The 27,090-nt window shown below is 48.9% G+C and overlaps 4 protein-coding genes across 6 annotated transcripts; all 4 read left to right on the top strand.

Moving 5' to 3' along the window:
• The first annotated feature begins 239 nt into the window (after nt 1–239).
• LOC115177315 (ictacalcin) lies at nt 240–3,065 on the top strand. The gene is made up of 3 exons (XM_029737970.1): nt 240–348; nt 2,225–2,370; nt 2,630–3,065. The coding sequence occupies exons 2-3, from the start codon at nt 2,233–2,235 to the stop codon at nt 2,768–2,770; spliced, it is 279 nt and encodes a 92-aa protein (XP_029593830.1). The 5' UTR covers nt 240–348; nt 2,225–2,232; the 3' UTR covers nt 2,771–3,065.
• A 3,777-nt stretch (nt 3,066–6,842) lies between these two features.
• Nucleotides 6,843–8,675, top strand: LOC115176433 (protein TsetseEP-like). The gene is made up of 5 exons (XM_029736477.1): nt 6,843–6,856; nt 6,973–7,237; nt 7,417–7,799; nt 7,921–7,972; nt 8,109–8,675. The coding sequence occupies exons 1-5, from the start codon at nt 6,843–6,845 to the stop codon at nt 8,253–8,255; spliced, it is 861 nt and encodes a 286-aa protein (XP_029592337.1). The 3' UTR covers nt 8,256–8,675.
• Nucleotides 8,676–8,815: 140 nt separating this feature from the next.
• On the top strand, nt 8,816–11,383 carry LOC115177175 (protein phosphatase 1 regulatory subunit 35). Of its 3 annotated transcripts, none has more exons than XM_029737731.1 (6): nt 8,816–8,951; nt 9,459–9,709; nt 9,860–9,980; nt 10,214–10,438; nt 10,790–10,923; nt 11,065–11,383. In XM_029737731.1, exons 2-6 carry the CDS (start codon nt 9,506–9,508, stop codon nt 11,260–11,262), a joined length of 882 nt encoding a protein of 293 aa, XP_029593591.1. In that variant the 5' UTR covers nt 8,816–8,951; nt 9,459–9,505; the 3' UTR covers nt 11,263–11,383. The 3 variants fall into 3 exon arrangements, with proteins under 3 accessions (XP_029593591.1, XP_029593593.1, XP_029593592.1); XM_029737733.1 differs by having other exon boundaries at nt 8,829–8,874; XM_029737732.1 differs by lacking the exon at nt 8,816–8,951 and adding an exon at nt 8,961–9,293.
• Nucleotides 11,384–12,620: 1,237 nt separating this feature from the next.
• LOC115176432 (growth hormone secretagogue receptor type 1-like) lies at nt 12,621–14,060 on the top strand (the record flags this gene model as incomplete). The annotated part of the gene is made up of 3 exons (XM_029736476.1): nt 12,621–12,978; nt 13,185–13,644; nt 13,816–14,060. Coding segments are annotated over exons 1-3 (1,020 nt in total), but the record flags the coding sequence as incomplete, so codon positions are not given.
• Between the last annotated feature and the right edge of the window lie 13,030 nt (nt 14,061–27,090).

The raw sequence follows: 27,090 nt of genomic DNA, 5'->3' as shown, positions 1-27,090 counted from the left end.
TGAAGTAATTATTATCTTTAGATAATATATATGCCTAGAATAATTTGGGTGTTACTGTGAAAAACTCTGTGAGACTTAGTGAGACTTTTAGCATGACATATGTAGGGTGGAACTGAGAGATGATGAAAATGAATGATAAGAGTCAGGGATGTTCAGTCACTAGTTCACATGAAGAAGGGAACAGAACATTGCCGTTTCCATTTCCATCAGATAAAGAGGGAAACGGAGAGGAAAGGGGAGGGGAGAGTGGGGTGTGGTAATCAATGTTTAAAACCAACAGCCCATCCCTCTCTTCCTCACTCCCTCTCTCTCTCTTTCTCTGACTGTCCAACTCCTCGCACAACTTTGGTGAGTGAAAACTAAACCTAGTAAAACGTGTACCTGAGTGCCTCGCTGCTAAAATGCTTCAGTTTGTTTTATCTGTGTGTGTCTGTGATATGTTAGATGTGCCAAATGATACATTCTCATTGGGTGGTTTACCACATTTATTTGCAATTGTGTGTAGTTTAATGTTTTATAGTGATTAATACTTGACTGCAAAAGTTTGAATGACTTCAGGGTGTGCTTTGCAACAGTTAGTAAGCGCCTGTCTGCATTGTTTGTGATCTTGAGCCAAGCTCTGCGGAGGGCGTAACTCTGTCTGCCTGTCAATTCAAACATGTGTGGGTGCTACTCAGAGCACTACGCAGTTCAGATGAAAGAATCTCTCTTCTCTTCCTCCTCCTCCCCTCTCTCTCTTCCTCCCTCAATCCTTCCATAGTGCAGAACACTACTACCTTCTATCCTCCACACACCCCCTCTCTCGCTCTCTCTTTCCTTCACTCTGTCCTTACCATAAGCTCTCTCTCCCCTTGCTCTGACCATTCTGTGAGTAGAGTGTGTTTCTAGTTATCAGATGGGCAGTCAGAGGGGTGGTAAGAAGGTGTGTCTGGTTGGATGCCTGTCGGTCCTGGGGCAGCTGACAGTGACTCAGAGAGAGATCAGTGGAGTCCACCACAGTGACTGGGATTGTTCCTTACAACTATAATGTTGTGCTTACCATGTTCATACTGTATGGTCGCACTTACTGCAAGTCACTCTGGAGAGGAGGGTCAGCTAAATGAGGGATTTACATTACAGGCGCTTCCTTAAACTCAGAAACTAGACTACGGGTAGGCAGAGAAAGAGAGCATAGAGAGAGCAACCTCCCTACATAGTGGCGAGGTATGTGAAGGGACAGAGTGAAGAGACACACCTTAACCAAACTAGATAGAAAGAGGGTGGAGACAGGTGAGGGGTGGGGGAGGTGCTGGGATTTCTATGTTTTTGTTTGCCTGAAATTACCAACGCGCCTTTCTGCCGATCCACCAATTTCCTCCCATCTGTCTTCCTGTCTATGTGTCTGTCCCTCTCTCTCTCTATACAGTATGTATTCTTTCTCTCTTTCTCTCCTTACAATCCCCCAGAGTTAATGAGAGAGACATGCAAGGGCGTTGGCTAGAACCATGTCTGTTTGTGTTTAAACAACTCAGCCCTCTCTTCTCTTCCTTTTTCACCTCCATATCCGCCTCTCTCCCTATGTCTCCATCTCTAACCTCTCTCCGCCTCTCTCCCTCTCTAATTACCTCTGTTGCATTGCTCTCCATCTCTCCTCCCCCTCTATTTCTCTTCCTCCCTTTGTGGTAGAGATGTAGAACTTGTTTGCAGTAGTGGGGCTTGGTGTGTGTGTAGTTTAGTGTTTGTTTCGTGTGCAACAACCGTTAATACTCTTTAAACCCTCTATTGAACCTGAACCTTATGTTTAAACACGATTAAACCAGTGTCAACATGACTTTATTTCCCAGACATGTATGGAATGGTAACCCGGATGTAAGATAAAAAATAGATTTGAATTGAATATATCCCTTTAACTACGTTTCTGGGATTTCACATTTCAAAAAGTAAAATAAATAGATCAAATATTTTATATAATGTTGATAATATTAGATGTATTATACTGTGAATACAGAGTAACCAAACATTCCCCTCTCAAGGCGTGGACATCATGTCCACTAGCATCCTGCTATCATAATAAAACATTGATAATACCGTAAATGAATAAACTAAACTTGAACCTCCATTCTCTTTCTCTCTCTGTCTCTCTGTCTCTCTGTCTCTCTGTCTCTCTGTCTCTCTGTCTCTCTGTCTCTCTGTCTCTCTGTCTCTCTGTCTCTCTGTCTCTGTCTCTGTCTCTGTCTCTGTGTAGTAGTCACCATGTCACAGGTCCAGCAGGCTATGGCTTTGCTCATCTCAGCCTTCCACAAGTACTCTGGCAAGGAGGGCGACAAGACGACCCTGAGCAAGGGAGAACTCAAAGATCTGCTCAACGCTGAGCTTGGAGAGATCATGGGGGTGAGTGGATCCTAGGAACAGTTCAGTTTAATCATGCTTTATTAGTAGCACGACCAAATACAATACTGCTAAAGACAGACACTATTGAAATATTGAATTTCTTGGAATATCACAAACACATGACCAGCCTCGTCCAATAGAATAACTTAATCTCTCACACCTTTATAAACAAATACCAACTGTGTGGATTCTAGTTTTAACTTCTGAAATCAAAATCTCACCCCATTACCTCTCTCTCGCTCTCTGATCATTATAACAGAAAAACACTGACCAGGCAAAGGTTGACAAGATCTTCAAAGATCTGGACGCTAACTCAGATGGCAGTGTGGACTTCCAGGAGTACGTCACACTGGTGGCCTGCCTCACCATGATGTGCAATGAGTTCTTCACCAAGAAGTGAAACAGCTCCCCCTGCCCACTCTCCACAGAACAGCAGCTCTTGCTCCATGAGTGAATTCATGATAAGATTAGCAAGATCCTCAATGCAGGTTCAGAGGGACAGAGATGCAGGTTTACACACATACACAGAAAAAGGGTTGGGTTGGTTATACACACCACACATAGACAGACAGGTGAAGGACACAGACACTGACCTGTACACATACAGACATATAGGCTACAATCTCATGAGATGGAGAGGAAGCTCTTTGGTTTGTTTAAAGTGAAAAATGAAATAAACTATTTTAATATGTTTGTAAGAAAGCTGACGTATCATTTGTGCAGGTGTGTGCGTGTTTGTGCATGTGTGATTGGCTGTGTATGTCCGAAATAGCATACAGAAAGCAACATGAATCAAACATGAACCTTTGTTTTCAGACACCTGGTGAAATAATACAATTTGTTGATTATGTCAACGTAACCCAAAACATACAATAAAATTAGGGTAAATGAGGCATACCCTATATTTGACTACTTAATTACGTCACAATACCGTTATCTACTCCAGAGCCAGGAAGAATACAGGAAGTCAACTGTTACTGTGAAGGTCCGATAGAGCCACACATAGAACCATCTCCAAGATGAAGCCTCATACCCAGCAACATGAAACAACAAAGATAATATCCTAATAATTATACTGTATCGCAGGTCTCCATATAGAACCATCTCCAAGGTGAAGCCTCCTACCCAGCAACATGAAACAACAAAGATAATATCCTAATAATTATACTGTATCGCAGGTCTCCATATAGAACCATCTCCAAGATGAAGCCTCCTACCCAGCAACATGAAACAACAAAGATAATATCCTAATAATTATACTGTATCACAGGTCTCCATATAGAACCATCTCCAAGATGAAGCCTCCTACCCAGCAACATGAAACAACAAAGATAATATCCTAATAATTATACTGTATCGCAGGTCTCCATATAGAACCATCTCCAAGATGAAGCCTCCTACCCAGCAACATGAAACAACAAAGATAATATCCTAATAATTATACTGTATCGCAGGTCTCCATATAGAACCATCTCCAAGATGAAGCCTCATACCCAGCAACATGAAACAACAAAGATAATATCCAAATAATGATACTGTATCGCAGGTCTCCATATAGAACCATCTCCAAGATGAAGCCTCATACCCAGCAACATGAAACAACAAAGATAATATCCTAATAATTATACTGTATCACAGGTCTCCATATAGAACCATCTCCAAGATGAAGCCTCCTACCCAGCAACATGAAACAACAAAGACAATATCCTAATAATTATACTGTATCGCAGGTCTCCATAGAGAACCTATTGGACAATACTGAAGATGAAAATTAAGATTAGCCATAGTCCAGCAATCGCCTAGTCTTAGATTTAATCTAAGACAAGGCTGCGTAAGGAAGTTTGCACATGTCTATGACCAGATGACCATCGCCGCGGGTCAGAGCAGGAAGGTAGGGGAAAGCAACAGCGGCAACATAAAAATAGTGCGTAAAGTAGCACGCAGTAGAAGGAAAGGTTGTTCAGGTGTCAGGAAGAGGTGTCCTGAGAGTGTGTGGCCGTATGTTTCAAGCGTCTCAGATTAGGAGTGCTGATTTAGGATCATTTTTTCCTTTTTAGATCAATATGAATGATATTACTTGGACAGAGGGGGACCTGATCCTAGATCAGCACTCCTCCTCAGAGGCACGATACACACAGCCCCTGGTCACGCAGCCAATTGGTTGAATCTAACACATCTCTATGATGCATTAGTCTTGATCAGGGTTGGGGCCAATTCCAGTGACATTCTAGTCTGAACTGAACTCCTATAGAGAACCTCCATGTCAAATTCAACTGATGAGAATTCAAATTGATTGACACAACTCTGGTGTCAATAAAAGTAACATTTAGGCCTACAGTAATCCAGGGTACTTGATATGTGAGAGTGAGACTAGAAGGTGGAGGTTGTTGTGCTCCAGCCCAGTGCAGAGGAGACCGACAGGGCCGACTGAGGCCAGGAAAGAGTGAGGCTGTTCTGAGCTGAGCTCTTGGTTGTTCTCTCAACCATCAAGGTTTCGGCCAGAACATCTGAGCAGAGCCACCAGTGGGTTCTCATTACTGTTTGTGTGTGTGTGTATGTGTATGTGTATGTGTATGTGTATGTGTATGTGTGTGTGTGTGTGTGTGTGTGTGTGTGTGTGTGTGTGTGTGTGTGTGTGTGTGTGTGTGTGTGTGTGTGTGTGTGTGTGTGTGTTCATTTTACAGAGTAGGTTGATTGAGAACACATTGTATTTTATATGGCAACGATTCCTTCTAGGCCTTCACCAGTTTTTGTGATGATTGAAAAGACAGGGGGCATTCAGGGACATTCAAATCAAATCAAATGTATTTATATAGCCCTTCTTACATCAGCTGATATATCAAAGTGCTTTACAGAAACCCAGCCTAAAACCCCAAACAGCAAGCAATGCAGGTGTAGAAGGGACATTCACCATCAGACCATAGGAGCTTGTGTTGGGATTCAATACTCTTCACAATCAACAACATACACAGATAGATTGGCTAAACACATACGTCTGAGACATGTGACCATCAGTTTTATTAATTTATTAATGTGGTCTGTCCAGAGGAAGGAGGACATAGGCAATGGACATATTTTCATGGAGGTCAACTTTCCCAGTACTTGTCGTACTGGGAAACTAATTAGCATACGCTCCGTGGCAGTGGGCAGGCAAAGAATGCCACAAACTTTTCCATTGGCTGAGGCAGTGAGTAGGCGGAGGTTGGAATGAGAGGGTTCCTGTAAGAGCCTATCAGAGTGCCAGACAGTGGGGTGTGTGTGGGGGAGAAGTAGAACAGTCTCTCATCATGTGAGAGCCCAAAGACACACACACACATGCTCCTCACCATGGAAACGCTTCTCACCTCTGGGTCGTCGTGGAGACACTCATCACCTGGACATTAGACTCCGCCCTGCATAAACCGGAATTATATAGTTTAACCAATCAGACACCTGGTCGGCTGGATGGAATAAGGAAGTAATCTGCATAGGCTAATCCTAATCCACAGACAAAGGCAGTTTTAATCTGAGATCTTCTCGGCAGGCTGGGCTCGTCTGGCTGGGTCTGTGGGATTGATCCACCAAAGACAGTCCATTGGAAGATAGCCAGAATCTATTTCTCCAATAGGAATCCCAGATCACGCTTGTGACAGCAGCACATGGATCTAATCTTCCTCTCTGCCATTGACCTCAATACAACCATATGGTGATCTGTTCAACTACCCATGTTCTGTAGTTGTTCATGGAAGTAATTGTTGATTGTGCCTCTAAATTGAAACCCTCTCTGACTCTCTACCCACTACAGGTAGTGACCGGCTTTTGCACAGAAGGCTGTAGTGAATGGAGGTGGATGGAAGCGCCTTTGATGTGGTTTAGATAATCTATTGTTTGCTTTTGGCTGTCTGGTGACAAGGAGGCTATTTTTGGTCAGTCATGTTCGGCAGTGTGAAGAAAATCATCTCTCTGTTTGAGACTCGACGGCAGCCTCGCCCCCTCTCTCTACCTCCTTCCCTCCCACCATCTCTCTCTCCATCTCTACCTCCTTCCCTCCTTCCATCTCTCTCTCCATCTCTACCTCCTTCCCTGCCTCCATCTCTCTCTCCATCTCTACCTCCTTCCCTCCCTCCATCTCTCCCACCATCTCTAACACCTTCTCTTCCTCCATCTCTTTCTTCATATCTTCCCCTATCCCTCCCTTCCTCCCTATCCCCTCTCAGGTCCAATAAAAAAGCCCCCCAGTACCGCTTAAAGAGACACTCTTCTCCTTCTGCCTCCCTCTCCGGCTGCCATTCCCCTTCCTCCTTCTCCGACTGCCCTACCTCTCTCTACCCCCAGACCAAACCCAGACCCCCCCTTACCCCCCCACCTGTCCACCAACCACTACAACTTCCTGCTAGATGGAGAGTAGGAGAAGAAGGCAGGGAGGGAGTGAGTGATGCGGGTTGGGGTCATGGAGGGCTGAGAGGTCGTGGGGGGGTCAGGGTTAGGGACTCATGGCCGAGCGGACGTCAGGAGCTTCAGATGAGGAACCAAACATCTGTCACCATGGAGATTCCACAACACTTTAGGACCGCAACTAAACCTCAACAACAGACCACTTCTCAACCCCAACCTCAACCCCAGACCACTACTCAACCCCAGACCAATACTCAACCCCAGACCAATACTCAACCCCAACCCCAGACCACTACTCAACCCCAACCCCAGACCAATACTCAACCCCAACCCCAACCCCAGACCACTACTCAACCCCAACCCCAGACCAATACTCAACCCCAACCCCAACCCCAGACCACTACTCAACCCCAACCCCAGACCACTACTCAACCCCAACCTCAACTCCAGACCACTACTCAAACCCAACCCCAGACCACTACTCAACCCCAACGTCAACTCCAGACCACTACTCAACCCCAACCCCCACCGCAGACCACTGTTCAACCCCAACCCCAGACCACTACTCAACCCCAACCTCAACTCCAGACCACTACTCAACCCCAACCCCAACCACAGACCACTGTTCAACCCCAACCCCAGACCACTACTCAACCCCAACCTCAACTCCAGACCACTACTCAAACCCAACCTCAACCCCAGACCACTACTCAACACCAACCCCAGACCACTACTCAACCCCAGACCACTATTCAACCCCAGACCACTACTCAACCTGAACATCAACCACAGACCACTACTAAACTCCAGACCACTACTCAACCCCAACCTCAACCGCAGACCACTACTCAACCCCAGACCAATACTCAACCAAAACCTCAACAGCAGACTACTTCTAAGTCTCAACCTCAACCCCAGACCCAGACCACTACTCAACCCCAACCTCAACACCAGACCCTGGCCCCGCTCCCATCCTGGCTGCTGTGTCTGAAGGGTACACCTTCTGTCCGGAACGCTGAGGCAGCCTTCCTGTCCCTGCTGCTCTTCTGCCACAGGTAACCATGGAAATGGCCTGGCCATTTGTTGTCGGAAGGTGACTGTGTTCAGGAATAGACATCACTGTGAACCATGTGCACTAAGACACAATCTCCTTTGTTTTTGTTGTTGTTGTTACAGTGGCTCCAGTAGCAGTAAGATTGCAATTGACAACAAGATTGAGCAAGCCATGGTAGGACAGTGTGTTTATGGTTATAGTGTCTGTCATGTGTTGTATTGAAGGACTTGGTGAAGAGCCATCTGTTGCTGGAAGAATTGTGACATACATTTGATGATATGCTATAATGACATGTTGTATATTGCTGTAGGACTTGGTGAAGAGCCACCTGATGCTGGCTGTGAGAGAGGAGATGGAGCTACTGAGGAAGCGGATCAACCAGCTGTCAGAGAGGAACGCCCAGCTGGAGAGAGAGAACTACATACTGAGAGCACTGAGAGACAGACAGAGACACTAACGCACACATCCACGCACACACCCACGTACACACTCACACACACAGAGAGAAGCTAACAGTATTAGTACATGCCTTTCATGTTCTATTTAAATGGGTGTTTTGAATAATCCTGTAAAATGTGTATTTATATTTAACCTTTATGTACCCAGGCGAGTCAAGAACAAATTCTTATTTACAATGACAGCCTGGCTATGATGATGATGATGATGATGTAGTCTCATGTAATGATGATGCTGTAGTTATGAAGAGGCCTGGTTGCCAGCCTCTATAACGTTCCACTTAGCCTATTCCATGTCGTGTGCCAATGGTAGTTAATGAGTGGAATGTTAGCTAAACGGAGACTGGTAACCAGGCTAATGAAGAGGGGTTCTGAAAGAGAACGTGTGAAATGTGCATATTCTGTAATTCTGCCAAAAAAAATATGAGTCAAATAAATAACTGTGACTAAAGAAGAGTTTGACTTGTGCCGTAGAGTCCACCACTTACACAAGCACACACAATGTAACATGCACGCCAAGGGGCGCCATTGTATAATTTCCTACTAACGAAGAAACCGGAAGTGTGATTGTTTCGTTCTGTAGAAGGTGTTATGGCGGCGCCAGTGGAGGGAATTTCAAAAGTGAGCAGATCCTGCTAAATAGAGTCAATCTATCCTCATGTATTAACAGTGAAAACTACAAGAAACGCGTGAGCTCAGCTGTCATTCGTGGCATTTCCTCATAACAGTAAACTGAGAATAAACGACATGATTGAATTTGCATAGCTTTAGTTAACGTTAGCTAGCTAATTAGCCAAACAAACCCTATAACGTTAGCTGGCTAGTAGTACAACAAGTAAAGTTAGCTGGCTAACTGACTGGTGAACTTTCTAGCATGTCTGCTGTCGTCGTTAGCTAGCTAGCTGGCTGTGTGCTGAAAGCTCCCACAGTGAATGGAATCTAGCTAGAGATCTAACGTTAGCTAGATAACGTCACATCGTCATATCTGGTTGGAAGTGTAAAGTTAACGTTATTCAACCTACACTACAGATCCAACAATGGTAAGGGACTGGGTTGGGCATAGAACTCAAAAGATGTTAAGTTTGCTCCATCGGAAAGGTTAGGTTAGGGGGTGTTAAAGTTAGGCAAAGTGATAATGTAACTGCCATTCAGAACCATACACAATATTCTGGTCGTTGACTGCCTTGTATCTTACCTAACATCAGTAACAGAGCCGTCTCCCAAAGATAAAGACCCAGACTGGTGACCTAAGATGGCCAGAGTAGGTCCCCTGCAGCAGCGTCCTCTAGCAGGGTGCAGTGACCCAGACATCCGGCTGGTCCCCCTGCCTGCCCCGGTGCCCCTGGTCCCCGCTAGCCTCCTGCGGTGCCCGGAACTGGACCTGTCTCTCCCCCTCAGCCCAGACCCACCACGGCCCAACCCGGCTAGCCTGCTGAGAGGACGCAGGCACCGGCAGGTCAGTCTGACACATACACACACTGACGGACAGTCACAGATGGTGCTTTTCTCAGTTGTCAAGACAGCTGTAGAAATGATGAGAGATCTGTGTGTGTCGGTCTGTGTTTTTGGAGAGACATTATTGAAGTGTGTGTCCCTGACTCTACAGGTGCGATTTGCCTCCGAGGAGCCTGTGGTTGTCACGTTGATAGCAGAGCCTAGCAAAGACCCTCCACCTTGGCAATGCCCTGGACACTCCAGCAGTTACTCAAAGGGGAAAAGACTCCATGGTAACTAACCCTCCTGGTCTGGAGTCTGATGTACTCATGTTCCCCTGCACAGGAGTTGCATGCATCAACCAATGGTTGTGTGCCATGTCATGGACTGTGCCGTCGCACCAGATTGCTATAACATGTGATGTGGTTAGGCTGATACGTAAGATACCTATCCAGGGGTTATAAGATCTGGCATGAGTCAGCGATGTCTGACCTGGTCAATATCTCTTCCTGTATTCCTCCCATAGGTGGAGATCTGCGTTGGAGGGCAAGGTCAACAACCAATGAGGAGGCTCCCTGTGAGGAGAGGGGTGGCAGCCTCCCTGAAGGGGCGGAGTTAAATACTACTCTGGCTCTGAGGGCTGAGCTAGATAATGTGGCAGGGGCAGAGTTTAACTCCCAGAAGGCCGTGCAGGAGCAACTACAGAAGTCAGACAGAACCAAGAACAGCATCAGCGCCCGGGCTACAGAGGGTAGCACATTAAACACACACACACACAGAAACACACACATGCAGACATAAATACAAACACACACGCACACAGAAACACACACATGCAGACAAACACACACACAGAAACACACACATGCAGACATAAACACACACACACAGAAACACACAAATGCAGACAAAAACACACACACACATGCAGACATAAACACACACAAAAACACACATATGCAGACATAAACACACACACAGAAACACACACATGCAGACACAGAAACACACATGTAGACATAAACACACACAGAAACATACACATGCAGACATGCAGACACACCACACACTAACTGCGTGTATGTCCTGTCTTTGTCTATAGGGGTGAACGTCCCTCCATCCCAGCACCTCTACAGGGCATTGGTCAGTGTGAATGTGGAGGAGGAGGAGCTTATCAGCCAGGCTCTACGTGACAGGCTTCAGCTGGTCTCGCCCACATGCAGCCATGGCAACAAGGCAGGTCCCTCTCACTGACCCCATCAGATTGTGTGTGTGTATGTGTAAGTAATATGTAAATAAAGGTGTGTGTAGAGCGAAAACACTCATGACCTGCAACTAGTCCATAACTGTATTTGTAATCCGTGTGTGTGTGAGCAGAAAGAGGACAGTCCTGACCTGCAGGTTTTCTTCAGGGGGGATCTGCTGAGAGAGAAGCCCCTCCTACCAGGGGATGAGATTACCATACCACGCCCCCAGCCCATCCCACGCCCCGCAGACACAACCTTCGACCTCTACCACAGACACATGCTGGGAGGCTGGACCCTGACACACACTTACTCTGAACCTCTAAACTGAAAGGCCCTGTCCCGAAACTTAAGAAAAGCATTACCCCTTCTTTCCCTCCCTACCTCAGTCATTCTTGGATGTAAATATTGTATTTGAAACTAATTTAAGATATTAAAGGAATGAACCTGTATCATGTTGATGAGCGATCTTTAATGCTTGCGTGTGTGCTTGAGCCTTCGTTTGTGCTTGCTTGCATGTGTGTATGAGTTGTGGGCTTTGGAGAGCGAGGGAGGAGGTAGTGGTGGTAGAGGGATGAAGAGGTGAGGGAGAGATTGTCCAGGGATCGAGACGGCTGCGAGGTGAGTACACAGCTTCAATTCACACTGCTGGGTGTGTTTGTAACGGGGGTATAGAGAGCAATAGTAATTGTGTCTCTTGTAGGCACTACAGAAGCTAACTGCCATGGCTTGTTGGCCAAAGCCTATGGGGACATGTATGGGTTTTCTGGAGGGTTTGGGGATAAATGCCGAACCATTTATGTAATTAAAACAAGCACGATTGCATTATCAAATCAAAGTTTGCTTGTCACGTGCGCCGAATACTACAGTGAAATGCTTACTTGCCGGCCCTAACCAACAGTGCCATTTTTAAGTAAAAAATAGGTATTAGGTGAACAATAAATAAGTTTTTTTTAAAAACCGTTTTTAAACAACAGTAAAAGGACAGTGAAATAACAGTAGCGAGGCTATAACTCATACATGTAATGTTAACTGACTGATATTCTATGTATGAGATCTCCTGAGCCTGTGTTAACCTCAGACCTTATTTTCTGCATTTATCCCTAAAGCCTGTTCTTTCCCCATTCATTTCCCCCATAGGAATGGCTGAACGAATCAGAGGTCAGAGTGTGTTTATTATGTACTGTTGGTGTGTGTAACACATTGGTATAACAGGGAGTTTTGTGTTGGTGTGTGATTGCTAACATCGAGCAAGTCCTTTCCCTACCACAGGATAGACATGTTTCAGTGGTGGGAACAATTCTATAATTTTGTGAAAATGGTACTCCATCTCCCAGATTAACTCAATTGAAATGGAATTGATCCCAAATCACCTAGATATGTTGTTTTATATCTTCTAGATGTGTTGTGTTTTATATCTCCTAGATGTGTGGTGTTTAATATCTCTTAGATGTGTGGTTCAGGACCATCTCCAGTTAGAATCCATCAGCCTACGTCACCCTGTGCTATAACCTGGGTGATATAGACCATCCACACTTTCTCTCTCTCTCACACGCACACACAGGCACGCTTGTACCATCTCAGCTCATCTCTCTCTCTCACACACCTCCCAGTCTCTGAGACCCGGGCATCTCTCTCTCGCTCACACTCCCCCCCAGTCTCTGAGACCCGGGCATCGCTCTCTCTCTCTCACACACCCCAGTCTCTGAGACCTGGGCATCTCTCTCTGACCATGGACGTGTCAGCGCTGGGTAGTGGGAGCAGCTGTTCAGAGGATTGTGTGGTAGGGTCTGGCTGTCTGGAGGACTGTGGGAACCAGAGTGACCGGACTGACTGGGAATGGGAGGACTTCAGTGGGGCTGAGCTGGTGTGTGTGACAGCTGTGTGTGTGCTGCTGCTGGCCCTGGGCATCACAGGAAATATGTTAACCATCCTGGTAGTTTGGCTCCGGCCACACCTGAGAAGCACCACCTACCTCTACCTGAGTAGTATGGCCGTCTCCGACCTCCTCATACTGCTTCTGATGCCTTTAGATCTGTACTACAAGGTAAGGGGGAGTCTCTCTCTGGCTGTGGAGGTTCCCTCCCTGGGGGTTAGCTAGCTGATACTGCGTGTGTGTTATTTCTGTTTCTCTCTCGCTAGCTGTGGAGGTTCTGGCCCTGGGGGTTAGACGATATAGTGTCTGAGCTGGGTTGTGAGTGTCTGAGCTGGGTTGTGTGTGTGTGTGTAACCTATCTGTGTCCGTCCCTCTAGCTGTGGAGGTTCTGGGATCTGGGTGATACAGTGTGTAAGCTGAGTGTGTTCGTCAGTGAGAGTTGTACCTACTCCTCCATCCTCCACATCACCGCCCTTTCTCTGGAGCGCTACCTCGCTGTCTGTCGACCACTCACAGCCAAGACCCTGGTCACACGGACCCGCGTCCGCACTCTCATTGGCTGCCTGTGGGTTGTGGCCGTGATCAGCGCCGGGCCGGTGTTTGCTATGGTAGGGGTAGAGGATCTGGGGGGAGGAGAGGGGGAGAGCGAGTGTCGCTGTACGGACTACGCCGTCTCCTCAGGCCTGCTGGGGGCCATGATGTGGCTCTCCAACCTCTACTTCCTGGTGCCGCTGGGCATTCTGGGAGTTGTGTATGGCCTGATCGGCAGGAAGCTATGGCTCCGCCCACAACGCAGCAGCCGAGACCGCGCCCAGCGACACACCATCAAGATGCTAGGTGAGGCTGTGAGAGTCTCTCTGTATTTTAAAGTTACTTTGATTTACTGGTTTGGGCCTCAGCAATACTACAGCTAAGCAGCTATTGTGAACCAACTATATCACACATACAGTAATAATGAGTTCTAATTTCAACTCTGTCGCTCCATCCCATATTCTCCTCTCTCTCTAGGGATGATCGTGCTGGCGTTTGTTCTGTGTTGGCTGCCATTCCACGTTGGTCGGACGTTGTTCTCTGTGACGCTGGGCTCCAGCGCTGATATGTACTACATCTCTCAGTACTTTAACCTGGTCTCCTTTGTGTTGTTCTACCTCAGTGCTGCTGTCAACCCTATCCTCTACAACACCATGTCAGCACGCTACCGCCACGCTGTCCGCAGCCTGCTGCGCTCACACACACCCCGCTCCCTCCACCCCCCACTGACCCCACAACACTCTACCACCACCCTGTAACTCACACACACCCCACTCCCTCCACCCCCCACAACACTCTACCACCACCCTGTAACTCACACACACCCCACTCCCTCCACCCCCCACAACACTCTACCACCACCCTGTAACTCACACACACCCTGCTCCCTCCACCCCCCACAACACTCTACCACCACCCTGTAACTCACACACACCCCACTCCCTCCACCCCCCACTGACCCCACAACACTCTACCACCACCCTGTAACTCACACACACCCTGCTCCCTCCACCCCCCACTGACCCCACAACACTCTACCACCACCCTGTAACTCACACACACCCTGCTCCCTCCACCCCCCACTGACGCCACAACACTCTACCACCACCCTGTAACTCACACACACCCCGCTCCCTCCACCCCCCACTGACCCCACAACACTCTACCACCACCCTGTAACTCACACACACCCTGCTCCCTCCACCCCCCACTGACCCCACAACACTCTACCACCACCCTGTAACTCACACTACCCCGCTCCCTCCACCCCCCACTGACGCCACAACACTCTACCACCACCCTGTAACTCACACACACCCCGCTCCCTCCACCCCCCACTGACCCCACAACACTCTACCACCACCCTGTAACTCACACTACCCCGCTCCCTCCACCCCCCCACTGACCCCACAACACTCTACCACCACCCTGTAACTCACACACACCCCGCTCCCTCCACCCCCCACTGACCCCACAACACTCTACCACCACCCTGTAACTCACACACACCCCGCTCCCTCCACCCCCCACTGACCCCACAACACTCTACCACCACCCTGTAACTCACACACACCCCGCTCCCTCCACCCCCCACTGACCCCACAACACTCTACCACCACCCTGTAACTCACACACACCCCGCTCCCTCCACCCCCCACAACACTCTACCACCACCCTGTAACTCACACACACCCTGCTCCCTCCACCCCCCACTGACCCCACAACACTCTACCACCACCCTGTAACTCACACACACCCTGCTCCCTCCACCCCCCACTGACCCCACAACACTCTACCACCACCCTGTAACTCACACACACCCTGCTCCCTCCACCCCCCACAACACTCTACCACCACCCTGTAACTCACACACACCCCGCTCCCTCCACCCCCCACTGACGCCACAACACTCTACCACCACCCTTTAACTCACACACACCCCGCTCCCTCCACCCTCCACAACACTCTACCACCACCCTGTAACTCACACACACCCCGCTCCCTCCACCCCCACTGACCCCACAACACTCTACCACCACCCTGTAACTCACACACACCCCGCTCCCTCCACCCCCCACAACACTCTACCACCACCCTGTAACTCACACACACCCCGCTCCCTCCACCCCCCACTGACCCCACAACACTCTACCACCACCCTGTAACTCACACACACCCTGCTCCCTCCACCCCCCACAACACTCTACCACCACCCTGTAACTCACACACACCCCGCTCCCTCCACCCCCCACTGACCCCACAACACTCTACCACCACCCTGTAACTCACACACACCCTGCTCCCTCCACCCCCCACAACACTCTACCACCACCCTGTAACTCACACACACCCCGCTCCCTCCACCCCCCACTGCCCCCACAACACTCTACCACCACCCTGTAACTCACACACACCCTGCTCCCTCCACCCCCCACAACACTCTACCACCACCCTGTAACTCACACACACCCCGCTCCCTCCACCCCCCACAACACTCTACCACCACCCTGTAACTCACACACACCCTGCTCCCTCCACCCCCCACTGACCCCACAACACTCTACCACCACCCTGTAACTCACACACACCCCGCTCCCTCCACCCCCCACTGACCCCACAACACTCTACCACCACCCTGTAACTCACACACACCCCGCTCCCTCCACCCCCCACAACACTCTACCACCACCCCTGTAACTCACACACACCCTGCTCCCTCCACCCCCCACTGACCCCACAACACTCTACCACCACCCTGTAACTCACACACACCCTGCTCCCTCCACCCCCCACAACACTCTACCACCACCCTGTAACTCACACACACCCCGCTCCCTCCACCCCCCACAACACTCTACCACCACCCTGTAACTCACACACACCCCGCTCCCTCCACCCCCCCACAACACTCTACCACCACCCTGTAACTCACACACACCCTGCTCCCTCCACCCCCCACTGACCCCACAACACTCTACCACCACCCTGTAACTCACACACACCCCGCTCCCTCCACCCCCCACAACACTCTACCACCACCCTGTAACTCACACACACCCTGCTCCCTCCACCCCCCACTGACCCCACAACACTCTACCACCACCCTGTAACTCACACACACCCCGCTCCCTCCACCCCCCACAACACTCTACCACCACCCTGTAACTCACACACACCCCGCTCCCTCCACCCCCCACTGACCCCACAACACTCTACCACCACCCTGTAACTCACACACACCCCGCTCCCTCCACCCCCCACTGACCCCACAACACTCTACCACCACCCTGTAACTCACACACACCCTGCTCCCTCCACCCCCCACAACACTCTACCACCACCCTGTAACTCACACACACCCCGCTCCCTCCACCCCCCACTGACCCCACAACACTCTACCACCACCCTGTAACTCACACACACCCCGCTCCCTCCACCCCCCACTGACCCCACAACACTCTACCACCACCCTGTAACTCACACACACCCCGCTCCCTCCACCCCCCACAACACTCTACCACCACCCTGTAACTCACACACACCCTGCTCCCTCCACCCCCCACAACACTCTACCACCACCCTGTAACTCACACACACCCCGCTCCCTCCACCCCCCACAACACTCTACCACCACCCTGTAACTCACACACACCCCGCTCCCTCCACCCCCCACTGACCCCACAACACTCTACCACCACCCTGTAACTCACACACACCCCGCTCCCTCCACCCCCCACTGACCCCACAACACTCTACCACCACCCTGTAACTCACACACACCCTGCTCCCTCCACCCCCCACTGACCCCACAACACTCTACCACCACCCTGTAACTCACACACACCCCACTCCCTCCACCCCCCACAACACTCTACCACCACCCTGTAACTCACACACACCCCGCTCCCTCCACCCCCCACTGACCCCACAACACTCTACCACCACCCTGTAACTCACACACACCCTGCTCCCTCCACCCCCCACAACACTCTACCACCACCCTGTAACTCACACACACCCCGCTCCCTCCACCCCCCACTGACCCCACAACACTCTACCACCACCCTGTAACTCACACACCACTCCCTCCACCCCCCACAACACTCTACCACCACCCTGTAACTCACACACACCCTGCTCCCTCCACCCCCCACAACACTCTACCACCACCCTGTAACTCACACACACCCCGCTCCCTCCACCCCCCACTGACCCCACAACACTCTACCACCACCCTGTAACTCACACACACCCTGCTCCCTCCACCCCCCACTGACCCCACAACACTCTACCACCACCCTGTAACTCACACACACCCCGCTCCCTCCACCCCCCACAACACTCTACCACCACCCTGTAACTCACACACACCCCGCTCCCTCCACCCCCCACTGACGCCACAACACTCTACCACCACCCTGTAACTCACACACACCCTGCTCCCTCCACCCCCCACAACACTCTACCACCACCCTGTAACTCACACACACCCCGCTCCCTCCACCCCCCACAACACTCTACCACCACCCTGTAACTCACACACACCCCGCTCCCTCCACCCCCCACTGACCCCACAACACTCTACCACCACCCTGTAACTCACACACACCCTGCTCCCTCCACCCCCACTGACCCCACAACACTCTACCACCACCCTGTAACTCACACACACCCCGCTCCCTCCACCCCCCACTGACCCCACAACACTCTACCACCACCCTGTAACTCACACACACCCCGCTCCCTCCACCCCCCACTGACCCCACAACACTCTACCACCACCCTGTAACTCACACACACCCCGCTCCCTCCACCCCCCACAACACTCTACCACCACCCTGTAACTCACACACACCCTGCTCCCTCCACCCCCCACAACACTCTACCACCACCCTGTAACTCACACACACCCCGCTCCCTCCACCCCCCACAACACTCTACCACCACCCTGTAACTCACACACACCCCGCTCCCTCCACCCCCCACTGACCCCACAACACTCTACCACCACCCTGTAACTCACACACACCCCGCTCCCTCCACCCCCCACTGACCCCACAACACTCTACCACCACCCTGTAACTCACACACACCCCGCTCCCTCCACCCCCCACAACACTCTACCACCACCCTGTAACTCACACACACCCCGCTCCCTCCACCCCCCACTGACCCCACAACACTCTACCACCACCCTGTAACTCACACACACCCTGCTCCCTCCACCCCCCACTGACCCCACAACACTCTACCACCCTGTAACTCACACACACCCTGCTCCCTCCACCCCCCACAACACTCTACCACCACCCTGTAACTCACACACACCCCGCTCCCTCCACCCCCCACAACACTCTACCACCACCCTGTAACTCACACACACCCCGCTCCCTCCACCCCCCACTGACCCCACAACACTCTACCACCACCCTGTAACTCACACACACCCCGCTCCCTCCACCCCCCACTGACCCCACAACACTCTACCACCACCCTGTAACTCACACACACCCCGCTCCCTCCACCCCCCACTGACGCCACAACACTCTACCACCACCCTGTAACTCACACACACCCCGCTCCCTCCACCCCCCACTGACCCCACAACACTCTACCACCACCCTGTAACTCACACACACCCCGCTCCCTCCACCCCCCACTGACCCCACAACACTCTACCACCACCCTGTAACTCACACACACCCCACTCCCTCCACCCCCCACAACACTCTACCACCACCCTGTAACTCACACACACCCCGCTCCCTCCACCCCCCACAACACTCTACCACCACCCTGTAACTCACACACACCCTGCTCCCTCCACCCCCCACAACACTCTACCACCACCCTGTAACTCACACACACCCTGCTCCCTCCACCCCCCACTGACCCCACAACACTCTACCACCACCCTGTAACTCACACACACCCCGCTCCCTCCACCCCCCACAACACTCTACCACCACCCTGTAACTCACACACACCCCGCTCCCTCCACCCCCCACTGACGCCACAACACTCTACCACCACCCTGTAACTCACACACACACACACACCCCACTCCCTCCACCCCCCACAACACTCTACCACCACCCTGTAACTTACACACCACTCCCTCCACCCCCCACAACACTCTACCACCACCCTGTAACTTACACACCACTCCCTCCACCCCCCACAACACTCTACCACCACCCTGTAACTTACACACCACTCCCTCCACCCCCCACAACACTCTACCACCACCCTGTAACTTACACACCACTCCCTCCACCCCCCACAACACTCTACCACCACCCTGTAACTCACACACACCCTGCTCCCTCCACCCCCCACAACACTCTACCACCACCCTGTAACTCACGGACACACACACAGAAAACCTTGGAGATGGATGGAGGAATAAGACTTTGTTTAGAGGCACATTGTCTTTAGTGAGACATATTGCCATATTTATTGTATAATATTTGATTCATATTTGCCATTTTGATGACTGTTGGTTCTAAACCCCTGAAGGTGTGTGTGTTCTCAGAGTGATGTGTAATAAACTAATTCCAGCCTTTTGTCTTTGTGGTACTTTAGCTCTGGACTGTGTGTGTTTGTGTGTCACCATGGTGACTGGTGAAGGTAAGAATGGCCCCTGGGGAGTATTGGCGGGTTGGGAGATTGATTAGAGGGGGTTACTGGGATTATTGGTTAATGTGAGGGAGGGAGGGATGTAAGGTGTGTGTGTAGCAGTAGGAGGTTGCAGCCTTTGAGTTGACAGCGTGCTCAGAGTTCCACTCTGTCTCATCACGGACTGACTGATTTAGCAGACTTGCCACCTGCAAGCCCACTCTCTCACACTCACACAGCTCCTGGGAAGCTCTTGGCAGCCCCCCATTCTAGGAAATCAGTGACATCAATTAACAAGGGAGACAAGGACACCAGTGGCTACTGCAAATCTCCAGGCTCAGATCTGAATATCAAGGCAAAGTTTTTAAAAAAGGCCCTTTTTTCACATCACAGTACAACATATTCAGTCCTCTACTGTGCATTTGAGTATTTTGTATTAATGTACATTTTTGAATTTGTGTTACATCTAATCTAAATAAAACATTTCACTGATAATAAACCCTGCACTCTTCATTTGATTCACTTTCTTTCATGACCGACTCACTCAACCTGTCATGATGGAGAGAGAATGAAAGAGAAAGAATCTGAAATGTGTCTTTATATTGTGTGTATCTTGGGCTCTGTTTCAGAGTAGAGTTCATATTCAGCCCATCCATCCCCCTCTACCTGCCTAGCACCATCATGGCACACTTGTTTTCTAGCCTCTGCTATTCTTCATGCTTCCATTCTACTATACCTCTCAGGAGGAGAGCTGATAGATGTGGTATCAGGCCAATGGAACTTGACCCAAACAATGGAAATACATTGTCCCCCAGCAAAATTAGTTGACATTTAGGCTATTGTTTATATATGTATTTTACACTATGTTGTGGTAAAAATCAGAACATAATACTTGTATGGATGTCAACCCCAAGACATGTCCATATCATCATCACCAATCAACTGCATTGCAGTTAAAAAACAACTTTGGCTACCACCACTGACTTTTGTATGCTAACTATACTACCAACTTATACGAACAGGATTTGGAATTTAAGTCACTTTTTCTAAACCTGAAAAGGAACAATTTCTAAATGTTATGCAGCGAAAACAACCAAATATATCCAAATTGGACATTCGTAAGCCTGTTGAGGGCCTGTTACAGTACATCAATCATGACCAGTGGTGACCCGTCATTCAGGGCAGGTGGGGCTTAGCATTTTTTGCAAAAGAAATGGGCGGGCTTGCCTGTTTTGCATGTTATTTTGGCATTAATACGTGTCACATATCAGTTTGCAAACAATGTAAAAAAATATATACATATAATTGAGTTAATAAAGACGCATACAAACAGGTAGCTCCAAAATGCAGGTGTTTCAGCCTAGCTCAGTCCTTTCTGTAGTGGTGGGGCAGGCCAGCAGAAAATAGGAGCATTGCACCGTGATTGGCTCAGCATTGCAGAGTGATTGGCTCAGTGTTCTGTCACTCATGGAGATACAAAAGGCGGGTGACAGTAAGGGTAGACATCAATAATGTGAGCCCTTAGGGTGCTGCATAGAGTTACATTAGATGTGCCCTTCCAAGAAGGCTCACGGTCATTGGCCACAGAAATTACGTCAAATCACGTTATATGTAGAGTAGCTTTGATTGGACTGATCATGTCAAAGTCTTACTTTCACAATCTTAGCTTGCAGTCATCATCATGAATCAAGTCTACTGGCAAATCCTTTTTAAGCCTTGTCATATGAAGAGAAATAATGAAGAGAAAATATAGATAAAACGTATCGGTGCTCATCGGCCATTGGACATAAACATTACACAACCATTTGGAGATCGCATATTCAACAATGAGTGGTTTGTAAGGTATTGGTGACAGTGACTAACTGCAAGCATTGCAACTGGGAAGTCGGGAATAATACATTTTGAACAGTCATTCAACTCGGAATTGTAAATCCGGCATCTTTCACTTTGATGACAAAATTTGCCCACGAAGGACCGGTGCGCCACTTTCCTGTTCAAGCACGTCACAACAACGTCAGTCCAAAAATGTCTTATGCTGCTTCATAAATGATGTAAGATGCCAGAGAGATATGTATACTGTAGCTAAGAAAGTAATACTAGTATACGTAAGTGTATGTTGTGTAGTAAGCTGTTAGTAGCCCATGTGCCTTACCTTAATAATTTGGTCTATTTTCACCAACACGGTATTGTAAACACATCGTTCGTGGCCGGTGTGTGCTTGTTTGCAACTTTTTGTGCATAGCTTGACAGTGCTCCTGACAGTAGTACACTAAGAACAGCCCATGTTCTGAATTCTGTTGCTGTTCATTTCAAAAGTGCTGAACAAATAGGTATATTGACCACGTCTGTCCTAGCTCGCTCATTAATGTCTTAATCGAAGTTACGGATTGCCTCATATTCGCTTGTCCTCCCCTTATGCCATAGTTTGTACTGTACATCTCAATTGTCAGTAGAAACCAAATTTGTTTAAGCAAATGATAGATCCCGATGAGAACACACCTACACACATTCACACACAAGTCTTGCCATACATCAATAATTACTGGAGTGACCACCCACTTAGAATCTTACCTGTGAAGGCCTCTGTAACCTTGCAACTTCACAGTTACGTTTCAAGTTTTAATGTCACATGCTCAAGTACAGTGAAATTACTTTCTTGCAAACTGAAAACCCAACAATGCAATAATCAATAACAATGTAATACTAGAAAAAACATGAGAAATAAGAACACAATAAGTAAGTAAGCATATTATATAAAGGGTCAGTTTTAATGCTAAATTTATAATGTGCAGGTATACTGGAGTGATGGAGGTAGATATGTATAGAGGTAAGGTGACAGGGATACTGGAGTGATGGAGGTAGATATGTATAGAGGTAAGGAGACAGGGATACTGGAGTGATGGAGGTAGATATGTATAGGGGTAAGGTGACAGGGATACTGGAGTGATGGAGGTAGATATGTATAGAGGTAAGGAGACAGGGATACTGGAGTGATGGAGGTAGATATGTATAGGGGTAAGGTGACAGGGATACTGGAGTGATGGAGGTAGATATGTATAGGGGTAAGGTGACAGGGATACTGGAGTGATGGAGGTAGATATGTATAGGGGTAAGGTGACAGGGATACTGGAGTGATGGAGGTAGATATGTATAGGGGTAAGGTGACAGGTATACTGGAGTGATGGAGGTAGATATGTATAGGGGTAAGGGGATACTGGAGTGATGGAGGTAGATATGTATAGGGGTAAGGTGACAGGGATACTGGAGTGATGGAGGTAGATATGTATAGGGGTAAGGTGACAGGGATACTGGAGTGATGGAGGTAGATATGTATAGGGGTAAGGGGATACTGGAGTGATGGAGGTAGATATGTATAGGGGTAAGGTGACAGGGAGACTGGAGTGATGGAGGTAGATATGTATAGGGGAAGGAGACAGGGATACTGGAGTGATGGAGGTAGATATGTATAGGGGTAAGGTGACAGGGATACTGGAGTGATGGAGGTAGATATGTATAGGGGTAAGGTGACAGGGATACTGGAGTGATGGAGGTAGATATGTATAGGGGTAAGGTGACAGGGATACTGGAGTGATGGAGGTAGATATGTATAGAGTTAAGGTGACAGGGATACTGGAGTGATGGAGGTAGATATGTATAGAGGTAAGGTGACAGGGATACTGGAGTGATGGAGGTAGATATGTATAGGGGTAAGGTGACAGGGATACTGGAGTGATGGAGGTAGATATGTATAGGGGTAAGGTGACAGGGATACTGGAGTGATGGAGGTAGATATGTATAGAGGTAAGGTGACAGGGATACTGGAGTGATGGAGGTAGATATGTACAGGGGGAAGGTGACAGGGATACTGGAGTGATGGAGGTAGATATGTATAGGGGTAAGGTGACAGGGATACTGGAGTGATGGAGGTAGATATGTATAGGGGTAAGGTGACAGGGATACTGGAGTGATGGAGGTAGATATGTATAGGGGTAAGGTGACAGGGATACTGGAGTGATGGAGGTAGATATGTATAGGGGTAAGGTGACAGGGATACTGGAGTGATGGAGGTAGATATGTATAGGGGTAAGGTGACAGGGATACTGGAGTGATGGAGGTAGATATGTATAGGGGTAAGGGGACAGGGATACTGGAGTGATGGAGGTAGATATGTATAGGGGTAAGGAGACAGGGATACTGGAGTGATGGAGGTAGATATGTATAGGGGTAAGGTGACAGGGATACTGGAGTGATGGAGGTAGATATGTATAGGTGTAAGGTGACAGGGATACTGGAGTGATGGAGGTAGATATGTATAGGGGTAAGGGGATACTGGAGTGATGGAGGTAGATATGTATAGAGGTAAGGTGACAGGTATACTGGAGTGATGGAGGTAGATATGTATAGGGGTAAGGTGACAGGGATACTGGAGTGATGGAGGTAGATATGTATAGGGGTAAGGTGACAGGGATACTGAAGTGATGGAGGTAGATATGTATAGGGGTAAGGTGACAGGGATACTGGAGTGATGGAGGTAGATATGTATAGGTGTAAGGTGACAGGGATACTGGAGTGATGGAGGTAGATATGTATAGGGGTAAGGGGATACTGGAGTGATGGAGGTAGATATGTATAGAGGTAAGGTGACAGGTATACTGGAGTGATGGAGGTAGATATGTATAGGGGTAAGGTGACAGGGATACTGGAGTGATGGAGGTAGATATGTATAGGGGTAAGGGGATACTGGAGTGATGGAGGTAGATATGTATAGGGGTAAGGTGACAGGGATACTGGAGTGATGGAGGTAGATATGTATAGGGGTAAGGTGACAGGGATACTGGAGTGATGGAGGTAGATATGTATAGGGGGAAGGAGACAGGGATACTGGAGTGATGGAGGTAGATATGTATAGAGGTAAGGTGACAGGGATACTGGAGTGATGGAGGTAGATATGTATAGGGGTAAGGTGACAGGGATACTGGAGTGATGGAGGTAGATATGTATAGGGGTAAGGTGACAGGGATACTGGAGTGATGGAGGTAGATATGTATAGAGGTAAGGTGACAGGTATACTGGAGTGATGGAGGTAGATATGTATAGGGGTAAGGTGACAGGGAGACTGGAGTGATGGAGGTAGATATGTATAGGGGTAAGGTGACAGGGATACTGGAGTGATGGAGGTAGATATGTATAGGGGTAAGGTGACAGGGATACTGGAGTGATGGAGGTAGATATGTATAGGGGTAAGGTGACAGGGATACTGGAGTGATGGAGGTAGATATGTATAGAGTTAAGGTGACAGGGATACTGGAGTGATGGAGGTAGATATGTATAGGTGTAAGGTGACAGGGATACTGGAGTGATGGAGGTAGATATGTATAGAGGTAAGGTGACAGGGATACTGGAGTGATGGAGGTAGATATGTATAGGGGTAAGGTGACAGGGATACTGGAGTGATGGAGGTAGATATGTATAGAGGTAAGGTGACAGGGATACTGGAGTGATGGAGGTAGATATGTATAGGTGTAAGGTGACAGGGATACTGGAGTGATGGAGGTAGATATGTATAGGGGTAAGGTGACAGGGATACTGGAGTGATGGAGGTAGATATGTATAGGGGGAAGGAGACAGGGATACTGGAGTGATGGAGGTAGATATGTATAGAGGTAAGGTGACAGGGATACTGGAGTGATGGAGGTAGATATGTATAGGGATAAGGTGACAGGGATACTGGAGTGATGGAGGTAGATATGTATAGGGGTAAGGGGATACTGGAGTGATGGAGGTAGATATGTATAGGGGTAAGGTGACAGGGATACTGGAGTGATGGAGGTAGATATGTATAGAGGTAAGGTGACAGGGATACTGGAGTGATGGAGGTAGATATGTATAGGGATAAGGTTACAGGGATACTGGAGTGATGGAGGTAGATATGTATAGAGGTAAGGTGACAGGGATACTGGAGTGATGGAGGTAGATATGTATAGGGGGAAGGTGACAGGGATACTGGAGTGATGGAGGTAGATATGTATAGGGGTAAGGTGACAGGGATACTGGAGTGATGGAGGTAGATATGTATAGGGGTAAGGGGATACTGGAGTGATGGAGGTAGATATGTATAGGGGTAAGGTGACAGGGATACTGGAGTGATGGAGGTAGATATGTATAGGGGTAAGGTGACAGGGATACTGGAGTGATGGAGGTAGATATGTATAGCGGTAAGGTGACAGGGATACTGGAGTGATGGAGGTAGATATGTATAGGGGTAAGGTGACAGGGATACTGGAGTGATGGAGGTAGATATGTATAGGGGGAAGGAGACAGGGATACTGGAGTGATGGAGGTAGATATGTATAGGTGTAAGGTGACAGGGATACTGGAGTGATGGAGGTAGATATGTATAGGGGTAAGGGGATACTGGAGTGATGGAGGTAGATATGTATAGAGGTAAGGTGACAGGTATACTGGAGTGATGGAGGTAGATATGTATAGGGGTAAGGTGACAGGGATACTGGAGTGATGGAGGTAGATATGTATAGGGGTAAGGTGACAGGGATACTGGAGTGATGGAGGTAGATATGTATAGGGGTAAGGTGACAGGGATACTGAAGTGATGGAGGTAGATATGTATAGGGGTAAGGTGACAGGGATACTGGAGTGATGGAGGTAGATATGTATAGGTGTAAGGTGACAGGGATACTGGAGTGATGGAGGTAGATATGTATAGGGGTAAGGGGATACTGGAGTGATGGAGGTAGATATGTATAGAGGTAAGGTGACAGGTATACTGGAGTGATGGAGGTAGATATGTATAGGGGTAAGGTGACAGGGATACTGGAGTGATGGAGGTAGATATGGATAGGGGTAAGGGGATACTGGAGTGATGGAGGTAGATATGTATAGGGGTAAGGTGACAGGTATACTGGAGTGATGGAGGTAGATATGTATAGGGGTAAGGTGACAGGGATACTGGAGTGATGGAGGTAGATATGTATAGGGGGAAGGAGACAGGGATACTGGAGTGATGGAGGTAGATATGTATAGAGGTAAGGTGACAGGGATACTGGAGTGATGGAGGTAGATATGTATAGGGGTAAGGTGACAGGGATACTGGAGTGATGGAGGTAGATATGTATA

The sequence above is a fragment of the Salmo trutta genome, chromosome 37 (assembly GCF_901001165.1).
Source record: "Salmo trutta chromosome 37, fSalTru1.1, whole genome shotgun sequence".
Lineage (NCBI taxonomy): Eukaryota > Metazoa > Chordata > Actinopteri > Salmoniformes > Salmonidae > Salmo > Salmo trutta.
Note: the sequence above shows the minus strand (reverse complement) of the source record. Positions and strands in the feature narration are given on the sequence as shown.